The following is a 14,250-nucleotide window of genomic DNA, read 5'->3' on the forward strand; positions in this document are numbered from 1 at the left end:
CTGTCTTTCCTATATATTGTCCAACAGGAGAAAAAGTGTAAAGCTTTTTTTTTAGTTCACTGTACATATGCAATTTTACCAAGATTACTTAAAACAGTAAAACATCTTTGTATCTCCTCTTTCAAAAAACAACAAAAAAGTTACAAAGAGTCACAGTTTCAAAGAATAAGCATAGTTTCTGCACATTTTACTAAGTTACTTAATGTGATGTACTAATAGATAAAATACATGTCTCTAAAAAACAAAGAAGACCTTGGGAAGGTGCTCATAAGTTGGTATCCAGAGCTGCACAGGAAAGTGACATCCATCTTTAACCACATACAGTTAGTCTCCTTTCACTTTTATATGTGTATGCCATTACTTCTCAAGATATGCAGTGAAATATTTGTTAGAACTTTGATACTTGAGAAAAATCAGATTTATTATGACTGCATGTACTGCTATAAATCGATTTTAAAACATACATAAACCAGACATGAAGCTAAACTGTTCTATGTGCAGAACTCAAGGTATTACAATCATGACATTATTGGGTTCTACTGCAAAACCAAATAATTTCTGCTAATATCCAACTGGATTCATTTTTAGTTCATTGTTTAAGGTCTTTTGCCCAGGATGCATATCCCAAATGTTGTTGTTATTCTTCTTTATGGTCTGGTCCTGTTCCTGACACTAGAATCTCATGACTACTAATACCAGCTTTCAGGGTGACTGGATTCCTGGATTCCCTATAAAGCTTGGGACAAAATACGATCCAAATTGCATGTCAGTTCTTAGAGATATACTGGCTATATATCCTGTTTGGATAATCATATCAAAGCAAGAAATTAACTCAGATTTTTGAAGTCTCACATCCCTACAGAGACCTCTTTAACAACCAAATGCCCAATGTGAAGGAAAGAATCCTGCAGTAGCAGAGCTCAACAAGGGGAGGTGAGCAGCAAGAAGAAGGGCAAAAAAATTGAAAACACATTTGCAAGGACATTAGAGCAGTAACAGCTGGTCAAGGTTGCAGCAAGACGTGCATTTTTTCTTCTTTTAATAATTGTTAAACTTATTAATGGCAATTGTTGCATGGTCAGAAATAAAAGCAACCTTGACTTCCTTACCTGCTGTTTTAAAAAATGCAACAGAACCACACAAACCAGCAGGGCAGACAGAGAGACAGGATATGCACTTTTTTTGGCAGTCAACCTGTATTCAGATGCCTGAATCCGTAGAATAGGAGCACATAAGCATTGCAACAACCAGATCAAATTTATTTCTGATTAATCTTCTAGCTTCTTATGATATCTGGGTCAAACCTAAACATTAAAGCTATGTAACAAGGAAGAAAAAAAAAAACCATGAACATGTGCTGGAGCAGCAATAGGGGATTTCCAGTGATATTTCCTGCTACTGGTGTTGTATTCCTGCATCATATAGCTTTCAGCCATGACCCCAGGAAGGCACATTTGCCCACCCATGCAGAAACTCTTCAGTCTTTTCATACGAGAGTTTAATTCACAAAGCATGAACAGAGAAAGAACTGCCTCTGCCTATGTAGCTATTATATCCCTGCTGAAATCACCATCTGCACTGATGTCAGACAGCTATGCTAAAGAAAACATGAACTCATTTCAGACAAACAGAAGTCGTAGTCACTGCCTTCTCAGCACAGCTGGGTGAACAATTAGAGTCACCACTGTCTGGGCAACTGCACAAGTGGGCTTTTGAACAGCCAGAAAGAAGAAAGGGCTTGTGCTGCTCTCATCTGTCGACTTGTTGCTTTATGGCATCCTGCATTGTTTAAATATGCCCCTCAGCTCCTCAGCTGAGTGTGTCAAGCTATAAAGTTTGTACTGAGGCCAGATTGAAATGCCAGCCACAGCACAAACACTACCAGAGAGGCAGGTGCAAGGTTTGTGGGTTCCTGTGGCAAGCACACACATCTAGACTGCTCCACTAGTCATGACAGTGCTCCACAACACATTCATCCCAAGAGCCTGAGCTCTTGGCATTGCACAGTTGCATTCATTTTCACTTATTAAAATATGTGGATTGTTGCTAGATGTGAATGAATCATTTATAACCAGTGTAGTGATGTCTGCTTGTGTCTGTAGGCTGTCTAGGACATTGAGATTGGGATCAAGTGGAGGCGGGCCTGGCATTCCTGTGTATAAGGGTCAAACATTCCTGCTACAGACAGAGACAGAGATTCCCCCTGCATCCTTTTGCACAGAACAGTCTCTTTGGGGAGCGGACTCTGGCATGGTAACTTCCCTGTTCCCTTCTGCAAAACACCTGCAAAGCCAGAAGGTAGCTTGAGATATGTTTGGGACATTCAAGGCATGCTGACTGTGTCCCCACTCCTGACAGCAGTTTCCAGTCCTCTGGCTTCTTGGATCCCTCAGAGCCCAAGCTTGCTTTCAGTCTTCCTCACAAAATGTAACAGGCAAGGAAAACTCTGGAACAGTCATGTGGAAGTTGAGCACAGCTATTCCACATTCACATGGACATCACCCACACAGGTGTCTGCCTGTGAGTTGCCAGTTAATGCCACTTGCAGTGAATAGTGTCCTGTGGATAAAAAAAGAGGGTAAGTCTGCTTTTCCCTAGAACTTCAACAAATCAGATAAAACCTGATCAAAAGCAATGAGTTCTTCCATCTTCAGACACAAAGACAGCTATAATTTATTTCTTGTCTTCTGAAGTTGTCAGAGACTGAGATCAGGTTTTCACCTAATTGTTGAGGTCAGCTGCAATGAAAGCACAACAGACTGGAAGGGGGTTAAGAGAAAGCTTATATACCACTACATTTTTTTCATTAGGTACCCTGGTAGGTTTCTGATAAGTCACAAAAAACCTGTCTAGAAAGACAATATTGCTTGTGGCAGCTTTACAGTGCTTCTTCACTGAGCAACAGATAAAAAATTAACTATCAGTGCTTCACTTTCCAAAGTACTTTTTGAAGTTACTCTAAAAGTTCTCAGTGTTAGACCCAAAAATTTCTGTTGAGTTCTCTATTTTACAGTGGACTTGGGACCAGTGAGGAGTACACTTCTACTGCCGGTGCTATGGTTTGTTTGTCATCAAGAAACCAAATTTGAAATTCAATTCGGTGACTTTCTCGTTAATGCTCTGTAGCCTAATAGAGTTCTAAACACTAGCTACAGCTTGCTAAACAAGAGCAGGATGCAATACAAACATCATGGCTTTTAAGATGTGAGGCTGAGGAAACAGATTCTTTCAGGCTGATTTGCACTGATCCACAAGTGGTAAATAAGGACAAGCACTTTTCCCAATATCACATAACAGTTACGTAGTATAACCAAGTGCTGTCCCTTGACCTGGTTATTACTGGAGATCACAACCTTCTAATAAATACATATTTATTAGTCTCATTAGCAAAACATTACTTAGTTAAGCCTTCCATCTTAAAGATTTACAGCATTTTAATCAGACTACCTCTGCTTACTTGCAGATAAGATTACCATCTAATCTTGAAATACACAGCCCTTGCTTTTCATGCAACACAATTCAGCCTTAACATTTAAAGAGCACTGTGAAGTGATTCAGTGCACAGCACTTCCCTTCAGCACACAGAGGAGAGAGATCTTGTGTGAGAGGTAGCCCTTAAATACAAAGAGGGTATGCTCCTTCTGAGTTACACAACTTTTGATCAACAATAACAACTACTTCCCTCCTCCCAAAGCCACTCCTCAGTAAAGACATGCAACTACAACCAAAATAGATCACATCATTTCCTGTATATTTTTTTACCTTTTAAAGCTAAAGTTCAAGCTGTCTGATTAATGACACCAGTGAGACATCTAACAGTATTTACACAAGTAGGTTTCGGATCTATGGTAAGCTACCTAGAGCTGAGTTACAGGATATTAGCTCAACTCTACTGCTGAAAAAAGCTTCCAAGTTCCAGTATTTGGAATAGTTTAAAACTTTATCCATAGCTGCAATTGTCCAGCTACACATCTCAGGAGATCTCCTTTATAAGTATGGATTCAGTTCTGTACAAGCTTCATCATTCTGGTGTGCAAAGACAGCTTTTATCAACTTCAGTGACAATCCTACGTATCCAGGGAAAGGAATTGGTCCATACAGGAGATTCAGATCAGCAGATTCTCCCAAATGCCTGACAATCTGATTTTCAAAGGACTAGGGGCCTTAGGGCACATTTCCAAATTGCTCTTAGAAATCACCAGCTTTGGCATGTAAACCTATAACAAGGTTTTGGAAGACTCTTCCTAAAAACTAGCCACTAGAACTACAGAGAGAAACATGAAAAAACTAACTTGTGTCTCTCGTCCAAAAATTACAAAATACGTCATTGAAACACACCTTAAGGCAAAATTTAGAGGATGCTTAACCTTTCTAGAAACTATTAAAGCAGCTGTGTAGTGATGGTATTCAGATGGCTAACTCCTGACAGCATTCAGACTTGGAGCTGGCCCAGAAAACCTCATTGTAGCAGAGACATCCACAGGCAGGTGTGGAACACCGTTTGCCAATCTGTGGTTAACAACATTAAATAAAAGGAAACCAAAAAATAAACTTTTTTTTTTTTTTTTTTTTTACATAACTCAGCTAAGGAGCTGGGGTGGAGTGAGGGAATCACTTTGTAAAATCTGTTTTCTTTAACCCACTTTTTAACCCTCACCATAACAATAGCTTTGGTACTGAAATGATGCTGCAGTGAAATACCACTATGCACGATGTCAAAACTCTCAAAAGGAAATCAACAATAGGACATACTAGCTAAGGTTGTTTTCTACTTTGTCAAGATTGTATTCAAGGCTCAAAACTGTAAGCATTACTTACTCACACAGAAGAATGCCGTTTTCTAATCCGGAACGAAAATCTTTCTCACCAAAACTTCTGCCCGTCACTTGCTGTAAAAGAGCAGAGGGAAACAAAAGGGTGAAATCTATTAGAAAGTGAAGTTTACAGGTGCAATTCATAATAGTCAGTTAGAACATCTGCTGTGGAAAAAACTTTTGAGCTTTACAGGCCTTGCAAAGGACTAAATCATGTCCATTTCTCCTTCCCATTCCATCAAGACGTTTAATGCATAGGGCAAAGTATTTGCTCCAGCCAGTGGAATTTCAGATTATAAAAGAACTGTTTTCTAGCAGTAAAAATCAAAAATGACAAAACAAAATTTACAATTTAATCTTCATAATATTTTAGAAGTTTTATTTTATAGTGCTTTGAATTTTAAAACTATTGCATTTAGACAAACTTTGTATTTTTCTTGCTTATTTTGCACCGCATTAAACGTTTTGTACCAGCCTTGAGCTTTAGTCCTTAACTTATCATCTTTATAGAATAAGCAAAGACAATTGAAAGCACTGGCATGAGTTATAGCCCTTCAGACACATGCCTCAATACTCTAGGTCATATTAAAAGATACTTCACAACAGCAATTCAGCCATGAGTGTTAAGAGAATACAAACTCAGTGCAAGATAAGGATCCCCCCAGGTACACTTGGACCAGGAGGTACACTTTGCCTCACAAGCTCTTAAGCCAGTCTGTGCTGCTTAGGGATGGACCATCCAGACACCTTCCAGGAATCCAAATCTTGCCTGAGGGTGCTGGATGCTACAAGCATGACTGAACCCCCATTTATGACTCACTACTGCACTGACAATGTCTTGCCATTCATCCTCATGACATTCTCAACGGATGATTCGCTCAGCTAAAAGTAAAGGATACTTTTTATTATCATCACAAAAGATATAAAAATAGTTACTATGTTTAGAAAGCACTGAACAGAAACAATACAAAGACAAAAAAGGGTTTTAATTGTCCTGCAGGAGGTCTTCTCTTTGCCCAGGCAAAACATTCACCGGATGCTTATAGAGTTCTCATGGCTTGTATCCAATCTTTTAGCAAGACCCTTGCTCTGGGTGTTGCTTCCACCATAGAGAACAGTGAGTTGGGGACACATCTGTCATTATGTCCCTGTTTTCTCCTTGCTGTTATATTCAGATATAAGACCCTTCCCCTCTTAGTTTCCTGTCATAAAGACAGCAATTTATAAAAACTGACAAGTTTGGCACCGTTCCACAGGATTAGCAAATGCATCAGTTTCAGAATTGCTGCTTATAGCTGTGCAGTCTTGGACAGAGAGCAACACTTTTTAAATTGAAATGCAAATGCAAAGCCTAAAATATAATCCTTCAGTAAATTATATTGTTTTGTTCACTGTGAAAGAAGTTCTCCCATATTCTGAAAAATGTATCATAAGGGCATCAGTGGACAATCATATCTTATGTAAATACATAAAGTAGAACAAGGCACCATGTTGCACTCATATCTATGAGAAAATTCAAGAAAAACTATAGTCATCTTATTTCACTCCTCAACACCAAACATCGCAGATATGGAGATCAGTCCTCTTATTCACTTGTTGATGACCCTAGTTTAGCAGGGAGCAGTACTGAAACTGTTACCACAATTCATGTAGGACTCTACCTGCCAGAAGCTGTCACATGAGTGTTGCTATTATTACTGATGATGTAGGAAGGTTTCATACATAACTTCTGTCTGTACAAATAAAATCATGAAATACAGATGCGGGCACACGAATTCATCCAGTGAGAGGTACAACACGCACTGACAGGAGGTGAGGAAAGACAGGAAGGTCCAGGAACAGTGCACATCTGTTTGAAAAGGAACTGGAAGTAAATGAGGCATGGCAAGGTTTATGCCTGCTCTAGGTGATGCAGCTGCAGAGGGAAAACATTAATCACCTACAAGTCTCCTGATTTAGTCAATTAAAATGTAAAAACAGTTCAAGAGAAAAAGGCTAGAAACTAAAAATAAGCACGAAGATGACATTATAAATGACAAAGATAAACCCAAAATGGGACTGAGAGAAGCAAGAAACTGGATCCACCTTTTCCAGAGGAAATGAGAGCTCAGTCACTTGGCATACTCACACACATACACCTCCTTCTCTGCAGGGGCCACTTTGGGCCATACCCTCATGAACAGCTACTGCAGGCCCACAGGCCAACCTGGTGCACGTTGCTGACATAACCTCTGCTCAGAGCAGGAGGAGACAAAGGGACTTCAAGCAAAAGGATTGGTGCTCTCATATTTACACACAAAGAATCCCACACAGCAAAGTGTATACTTTACCCAAACTCCAGTAAAAATGAAAGCATGTGCATTAGCCATGATATCACAAAAACGCCACAGGCATCACAGGACTGTGTTCATGTTATTGATATAAGCAGTAATCTGTTTTTACTAGATTATCTTCCATCTCAGGAAATAATAGCCTCCCATTTGCTGGATGAAACTGTGAAAACACTGACACACAAGGACTAAAGGATAGCATTTGCTGTGCTTCTACTGAGCTTCACAGGAAAAAAGGAAATTGTTCAACTGCAACCATTACAGAAAACTGCAAAATGGAAGAAAAATTATTTAGCCCATCACCTTTCATAGTGCAGAGAATTGGTGTTCAGAACTGACCCTGCACAAAACTAGTCATGAACAGATGCAAGACATTCTGTATCCTGGACTGCTGCTTCCAGGAAAGGAAAAAAGAAAAGTAACACCAAAACCCAAGATGTTAACTGAGAGAACTTTTGAGACTCGGCCTTTCTTTGCAAAGCCTGGTTTCCAGACCTTTACATCTCGCATACTTTGGAGATCCATCATCTTCTACCTTGCACTCTTCCTACCTCACTGTTACAGAGCAGCACACTTAGGCAGTGCAGGAGGAAGCCTGACAGATGGAAGAGTTCCCTATCCACTCCGCAATAGCAGCATACTGTAATTCCTGCAGTGACAGGGTGCCAAAGTTAGAACAAGTACCTTAAAGACAAAACACAAACTGTGTTTTTACACAATTTCTACAAAATTAGTAGAATGGTCTCCCACTTCTTTAATAAGTTCTATAAAGCTGAGTGGAAAAAAGCTGCCCATCATACTGTAAATTAAAAATAGAGAATAGAAGCAAAACAGTATCATTTATTACCGTGTGCTTCATTTATGTGAGAAGGCATTGCTTTTATTCATCATCTGGATGATATTTTCTTCTCTGTAAAAATCTACAAGTGTCACAACTAGGGCAATTATTTGATTGCCAGGTGCATTTCTCAGTTTCCCTCTCACTTAACAACAGAAAATTAACTTCAAATGAGCAATAGAAGTTTTTCATGGCCACAACTTTAATACATATTTGCATACAGTAACACTTGGTATATATTGTGTTGCTGTTGATTAACTTTCGTTCTTTGCAGTTACACATGCTACAAAATTTATATCATTAAGGATGGCTGTCATCCAGCCACTAACCATTACCATATTGTACAACTTGATTTTCCTAAAGCTTCAGTTTACATTGTTCTCCTTGCATTTTATGTTGCTGCTGCTGCTTCCTGAGATGGAGCTTTCAAAGCCTCTCGTGTCAAAACAGCTTAGGGGTATGAAAAAAAAAAAGGTGACAAATTAGTGAGCAGATGCTGGCTTCAGGTGAAATTTATCTAGGCCAACAAGACATAAGTAGTTGAATAAACACTTGGTCATCAGGGATAACACACTGGAAACATTTAGTCTCGTTTTCTATGTGCACATCCGAAAATGCCATGTTATGCAGGGAAAAAAGTAGAGACACAGCAAAAAGAGGTCTTTGTTTCTCATTACACGTTTTTGAGAGCTTAGGAAGCATGACAGTAAAGAGATGAAGATTTTCAACGGATTTTACAAGCTATTCATTTCTCTGTATGTGAGCATGATGCCTTTCCATTTTGTGAAACCATTATTTTGTCCTAAATAATTTTTTTTTTTCTTAAATGAAAAAATCAGACCCTGCTACTTCACTAGGAAGATATAAAAGCAAGGCCTAAACTCTAATAATCAAGTATGCATATAGAAAGCATTGGACTGTACAAGCAACAGGGAACACAAACCACCAAAAGAAGCATGACAGCTTTTAGGGCATCAGGATTTGGCCTCTCTAGGGTAATTAATTCCTACTTCCCTGTTTCTGAGTTATAATCTGAGCTAATAAGATGAATACACAAGTTAAATTCTATTTTCATATAGCATAGGCAAGAGATTTCTGAACTAAACAACCCTGACCAGGGTCAGGGTTAAAGCCAGCTTCACCTCTGCAGCCCAGAATTGCACCACGTTGCTATGACAGTGCAGTGACAGAGCCTGGAAACTCTTCACTGGCTCCTGGCTTGGCCACTATCGATCATGCAATGTCTCTGTCTGCAAAAGTGGACACAACACAGCATCTAGGCATGAGTTCCCTCTCTCTTATGTCACAGGGGCATTTAAATCACTAAAATCATTGCAAAGTAAGCCAGTCCTGAATGGCTTTATTACAAATACTAGGAGGCTAGTTCATTTAGTACAGAGAAACTTAAAGATTGTATGAATGGAATTTTCCATGGGCAATAACCACTGGTCTAACATACTTGTCTTCTGGGAAAGCTGAATGATGACAAGCACTCTGATCAAGACCTTCCAAGGCTTTACAGTATTGAGGTAATGTATTACTGAAAGCAGTAAAAGAGCAAAAAAAGATCTGTAGTGTTTTCTATTCTACTATTCTATTTCTAATTCTAATTCTAATCTCAGGGACAAAACCAGCATGAGCTCAGAGAACTAATGTGATGAATGAATCATCTGAAATTCTGTGATACAAAACTTGAAAATTTAAAGAATATATGGGAGAATGAGGGGAGATTTCACACTTGGGTAGAAAGACTGATCTTCAAAGAAAGCACTTAACATTATTTTTGGTCTTCCACTTCCTGGTCACTTAAGTTTAACTCCATTTTGCAAATTTAACTACCTGTTCTGAAGTCCTTTTTGTTCTTTTCCTCTGACTATTCACCGTTGTATTATTCTTTAATGAGACAAAAAGCTGACTCTCTCTTTTTATACTTCATATAAACTTCACTTTTTCTAGCAGCAGTAAAATAAAATACCATATTTTCCCCCCATTTGCTTTAAATTCTCTTCTGCCACACTGCTGATCAGGTCTGCTGACAGTTTGGTGCCAACATATAGCATGGAAAAAACATATCCACTGATACCAACACACTCCCACTTTGGTGGGCTGAATTCTAATTCCTCACTAAAGGAATAATTGATTTACTAAGGGATGCTAGTCACTGCCTTTTGCTTTCCATAAAGAGAGCAACAACTAAAAAAACCACAACAGATTTTTTTTTTTCCTGATCCTTTGCATAGATTAATGAGGACATGATCCTATAAATGGACACCTATATTTAAAGAGTAGACTAAACTTGCTCGGTTAGTACTTTGTCTAGGAGGCATGACAACAGAAATACTGATAGAGTAGTACATACCACCCCCAGCAGCAGCTATTACCCTACCTAAGGCTTTAAAGCTAAGTCTGGGAAGATTTTGCTTCATCCTGCCCACCACCAGAGCTTTCCACACTGAAATTCTGCATTGCTAACAGCAGTATTAAACATGCAGGGTTGCCATACGTTGCTTGGATTTATGATCTTACAGAGCCGTGTGCATTTCTGCCAGGACATCTGGTAGTATAATCCCGTTTGGCTGGCAAGCTGCTAAGGAGTGTTAAAATTTAATGATAGAGTAAAATCAGCTTCCTTTTCATCTCCTCTCCCTAATGCTGTTTGTATACATTTCCAGGTGCATTGCCAGATATTGCAGCCTTCCCTTTGGGGTGGGGTGGGGCAGAAAATATTTCAGTTGAGGTTGAACATTTTGTGAGGAAAGAGCAAAGAGCAGGAAGGGAACTTAAAAGTGACTTCTGTCAGGTTTCTCTTGGCTGCAGCACATGCCCTGAAAGCTTCACCTAGCATCAGGTCATCTGTTACATTTAATTTGTACTTGACAGTCAGTGGATTGGTATTGCATTGTTGTTTTATGGGTTCTTATCTCTGGTGTTATCAAAATTAGATTCCAGACGACAGACATGACAGACCATCCTAGGGTGTTTTTAATCAATTGTTCAATTTAGGGCTCTTCTTATTGAACAAATAAATAAATAAATCCCTTATTTCCTATACTGTGGAATCCATCATCCCTTTCTTAGTTTTAATGGGAATTAAAGAAGGGGAGAATTGTAGGTTTTTGCCACAGATTTATCAGTAAACTGTTCATCCTACTTCTTGAGTGTGGAGAAGGAAGATGTAGCATTATTTCAGTAAAATAACCTGTATTTGATGGAAGGTACATCTTACCATAACAATACATCCTTTAGCTGTTCTGTAAAAACAAGACTCCATGCAGATGGTCAGAGGAGCAGAGATGAGAGGAGCACGTATGATGTGAAGTCAGCAGGGACAGGAGAGGAGAAGAGAAGCTTGCACCTCCTCAGTCCAAGGCCCTCATTTAGTTCAGTCCTGTCTGTCTGGAGAGTCTGGCCTTACTCTCTAGACTGCCTGGAGGGAGCTCCCTGCTCAGCTGTCCCTTTAACTTCTGCATAACCTATCCTGCTTCGGGGCGAGCCAGTACACAGCGACAGCTCCCACACCTTTGAAGGGAAGAGGAGCAGATGACTAGTATTTACTATCATAAACACTAGTATTTACTATTATAAACACCCTTTCCCACTTTCTTACCCAACCAGGCTAAATAAGCAGTCTGCTCACTGACAAATAAAGGGCTAATTAAAGTTATCATTAATTTGCTTTTTGTGTGATTCCCCGGGGCTTTCCACAGGCAGACAAGCATTCACACTGCCTTTTACTGTACCTCTTCAGTTGCATATGGAAAGAAAAATGTATACAGGGAACTAGTCTCAAAAGCAGAAACCATTGCTTCAGCTCTTATTTTTTCCCTAACTAATCCTTCTTGAAGCTGGAATCAGTACTGATGGAGGGAGATTACTCAAGCTCTGGCTACTGAACACCAATACCTGTTTGCCTCACATTTTATGACCAAGTCAAAGATGTTTTTTAGCAAAGGACAGAAAAGGGAGAAATTTTTTCCTTTGTCTCAGGTTGATTACATTAACAACTGTCCAGCAGAACAGGAAATTTGGTTTCTGGCCATCTCTAACAGAGCAAAGAATTAAAGCATACGTTTTCTTATCCTTTGACTCCTTTGTCAAGGTCTAGTATCCCATGTTCTGGAAAAACCGCTCCTCCGAGATTTATGTTATGGTGTATCATCTATATGTTGAAACTGAAGCATCTGCTAATAAAACCCTTTATTTTGTCTCCTCTAGCTTGAGAAAGTTCAGACAGTTCTGAATCAGAAGTGTTTACAGCTCTGTCAGTTACAGCTGCAGAGGCAGAGCAAAACACAACACAGGCAGCAGACTCCTCACTGAACTCAACATCTTGTCTCACCCTCAAAGCAATGAAGAGATCAACAGCTCTGTAGGAGATGATAGGATCACTGCAGTATCTAGATTTGCTAATCCCCACTTCACACTGCTTTAACCTATTTTACATTAATCGCTGCATTTATATTTTACGAGACCATTGCACTACTTCTTGGACAAGCAGTTTTTGACACCAGTGTGTTTCTTTCTGCCAGGAATGCGCATCGTGGCAGACAACTTTAAAACTGCACACACTTAAAGCTGCACAGAGACAGGAATACAGACATATGAGATGCTCCAATTTAGAGAGGCCCAGCACTAGAAGCTCTTCAACCTGTCATTAACCACTGTCAGAGATACTACCAAAGCTCAGTGCTATTACCGAGATTTTGCAATGAAAAACGTCTGGTAGGAGACACCAGCTTCCCTTTTTGAAGAAATTAAGTGTTCACTTGAGTAAAACATTAATAAATTTAACCAAGTATTTAAAGATGACACTCAGTGTCTTAGGTCTCAGTGAAGCCTCTGAAATGCCAATGATAAGCATCAGTAAGCACCAAGTCTACCTTGAATTTTTTTAATTTAATACCATCAAATAGTTTCAAGGCAAGTCCACATGTAAAGTGTCCCATTTACAGTCTGTGAAATTTAAATACATATATATATATATAAAAGTATAGCTCAGCAAGGCATTTAAGACTGGATTTTCCAGACAGTAAGCCTGGAAGCCCAGAGTAAAGAAAGCAGGAAACTGTCCATGGAGAATAGAGATGTGTCATACAGACACTGCTGAAAGGCGTAATTCTATCTGCTATCAATACAACTCTGCAAAACTTTGCTCCTTTCAAATAAAAGGGAAAGAGGTAAACCACAATGCTTTTGAGAACACTATCTGAGCTTCTTGGATGCTTCTTCTGTACTCTGGGTCCTACCTTGGCACATTCTCCAGCAGGAACAGGGCTGCGTGCCATGGTTTTGCAGTCACTTGCAAACAAACCACAGAATTACCAGCAGGTAGTTCTAAACAGGAAAAACAGTGCATTTCAAAAATCACAGACTGAAGAAAAATGATCCACTTTCCTGCAGAAAGGAGGCTAACCTTAATTCAGTCATATACTTTTGAGACCTTTATTAATAACTCTTTGGAAGTAGATCTCCTTTGTAACTGCGTCTGTAGAGACAGAGTTAAGGAAAAGCATTCCCACTCTGAATGCTTTTCCAGCTAATGCTAATGCTTTTCCAGTTCTTAAACAACATTTGGCTACCAAGCATGGATAAAACCAGACTCACAAGAATGTAGGAGGGCACACAGTTGGGACAGCTGATCCCAGCTGGCCCAAGGGATATTCCATACCATATGGATCATGCTCAGCAACAGAACCAGAGGGAAGGTTGGTGGGGAAGCTGCTGCTGGGGAACTGGCTGGGCATTGGCAGGTAGTTGGTGGGAATTTTTTCTATTGCAACACTTGCCATTTTATTTATCACTCTTTGTTATTTTCCTATTCATTACAATGTAGAATTATTTTATTTCAATTATTAAACTATTCTTATCTCAGCCCACGAGTTTTCTCACTTCTACCTTTCCAATTCTCTTCCCCTCATCTTCCTGGAGGGAAGGAGTGAGTGAGCAGTTGTGTGGTGCTTAGTTGCCAGCTGGTATTAAAACACAACACAGCCACAAAAAGAGAGCTGCCATAAGCGAATAAAATCACCAGAAACTAAATAGGAAGGTATGGCAAAAGAGAACAACTATTTCTCTCTAAATTATGATGGCATTACAAGAAAACAGAAAACCCACTGCAGCTTCTATTGGAATAAACTGGTTTTCTGTTCTCCCCAACTCTTCTCCATGGCTCCTTTGACCCAGATCCTGAAGGACGGGGCAATAGCCCTGCAAAAGGGAATAGCGACTGCCATTAATGCTCCAGACAAGAGAAACACTGCAGAATGTC

At 39.5% G+C, this 14,250-nt stretch overlaps 1 protein-coding gene across 4 annotated transcripts in view; it reads right to left on the minus strand.

The window, feature by feature from the left end:
* The window catches only part of LIMCH1 (LIM and calponin homology domains 1), a 172,638-nt gene that overhangs the window by 104,673 nt on the left and 53,715 nt on the right, over positions 1-14,250 (minus strand). For all 4 annotated transcript variants that reach the window (XM_058837311.1, XM_058837310.1, XM_058837309.1 and 1 more), the window contains exon 2: positions 4,819-4,889. In XM_058837311.1, coding sequence (XP_058693294.1) covers positions 4,819-4,889 — 71 coding nt within the window. The remainder of the gene's footprint in view (positions 1-4,818; positions 4,890-14,250) is intronic.

This window comes from Poecile atricapillus, chromosome 4 (assembly GCF_030490865.1).
Source record: "Poecile atricapillus isolate bPoeAtr1 chromosome 4, bPoeAtr1.hap1, whole genome shotgun sequence".
NCBI classification, from domain to species: Eukaryota; Metazoa; Chordata; class Aves; order Passeriformes; family Paridae; genus Poecile; species Poecile atricapillus.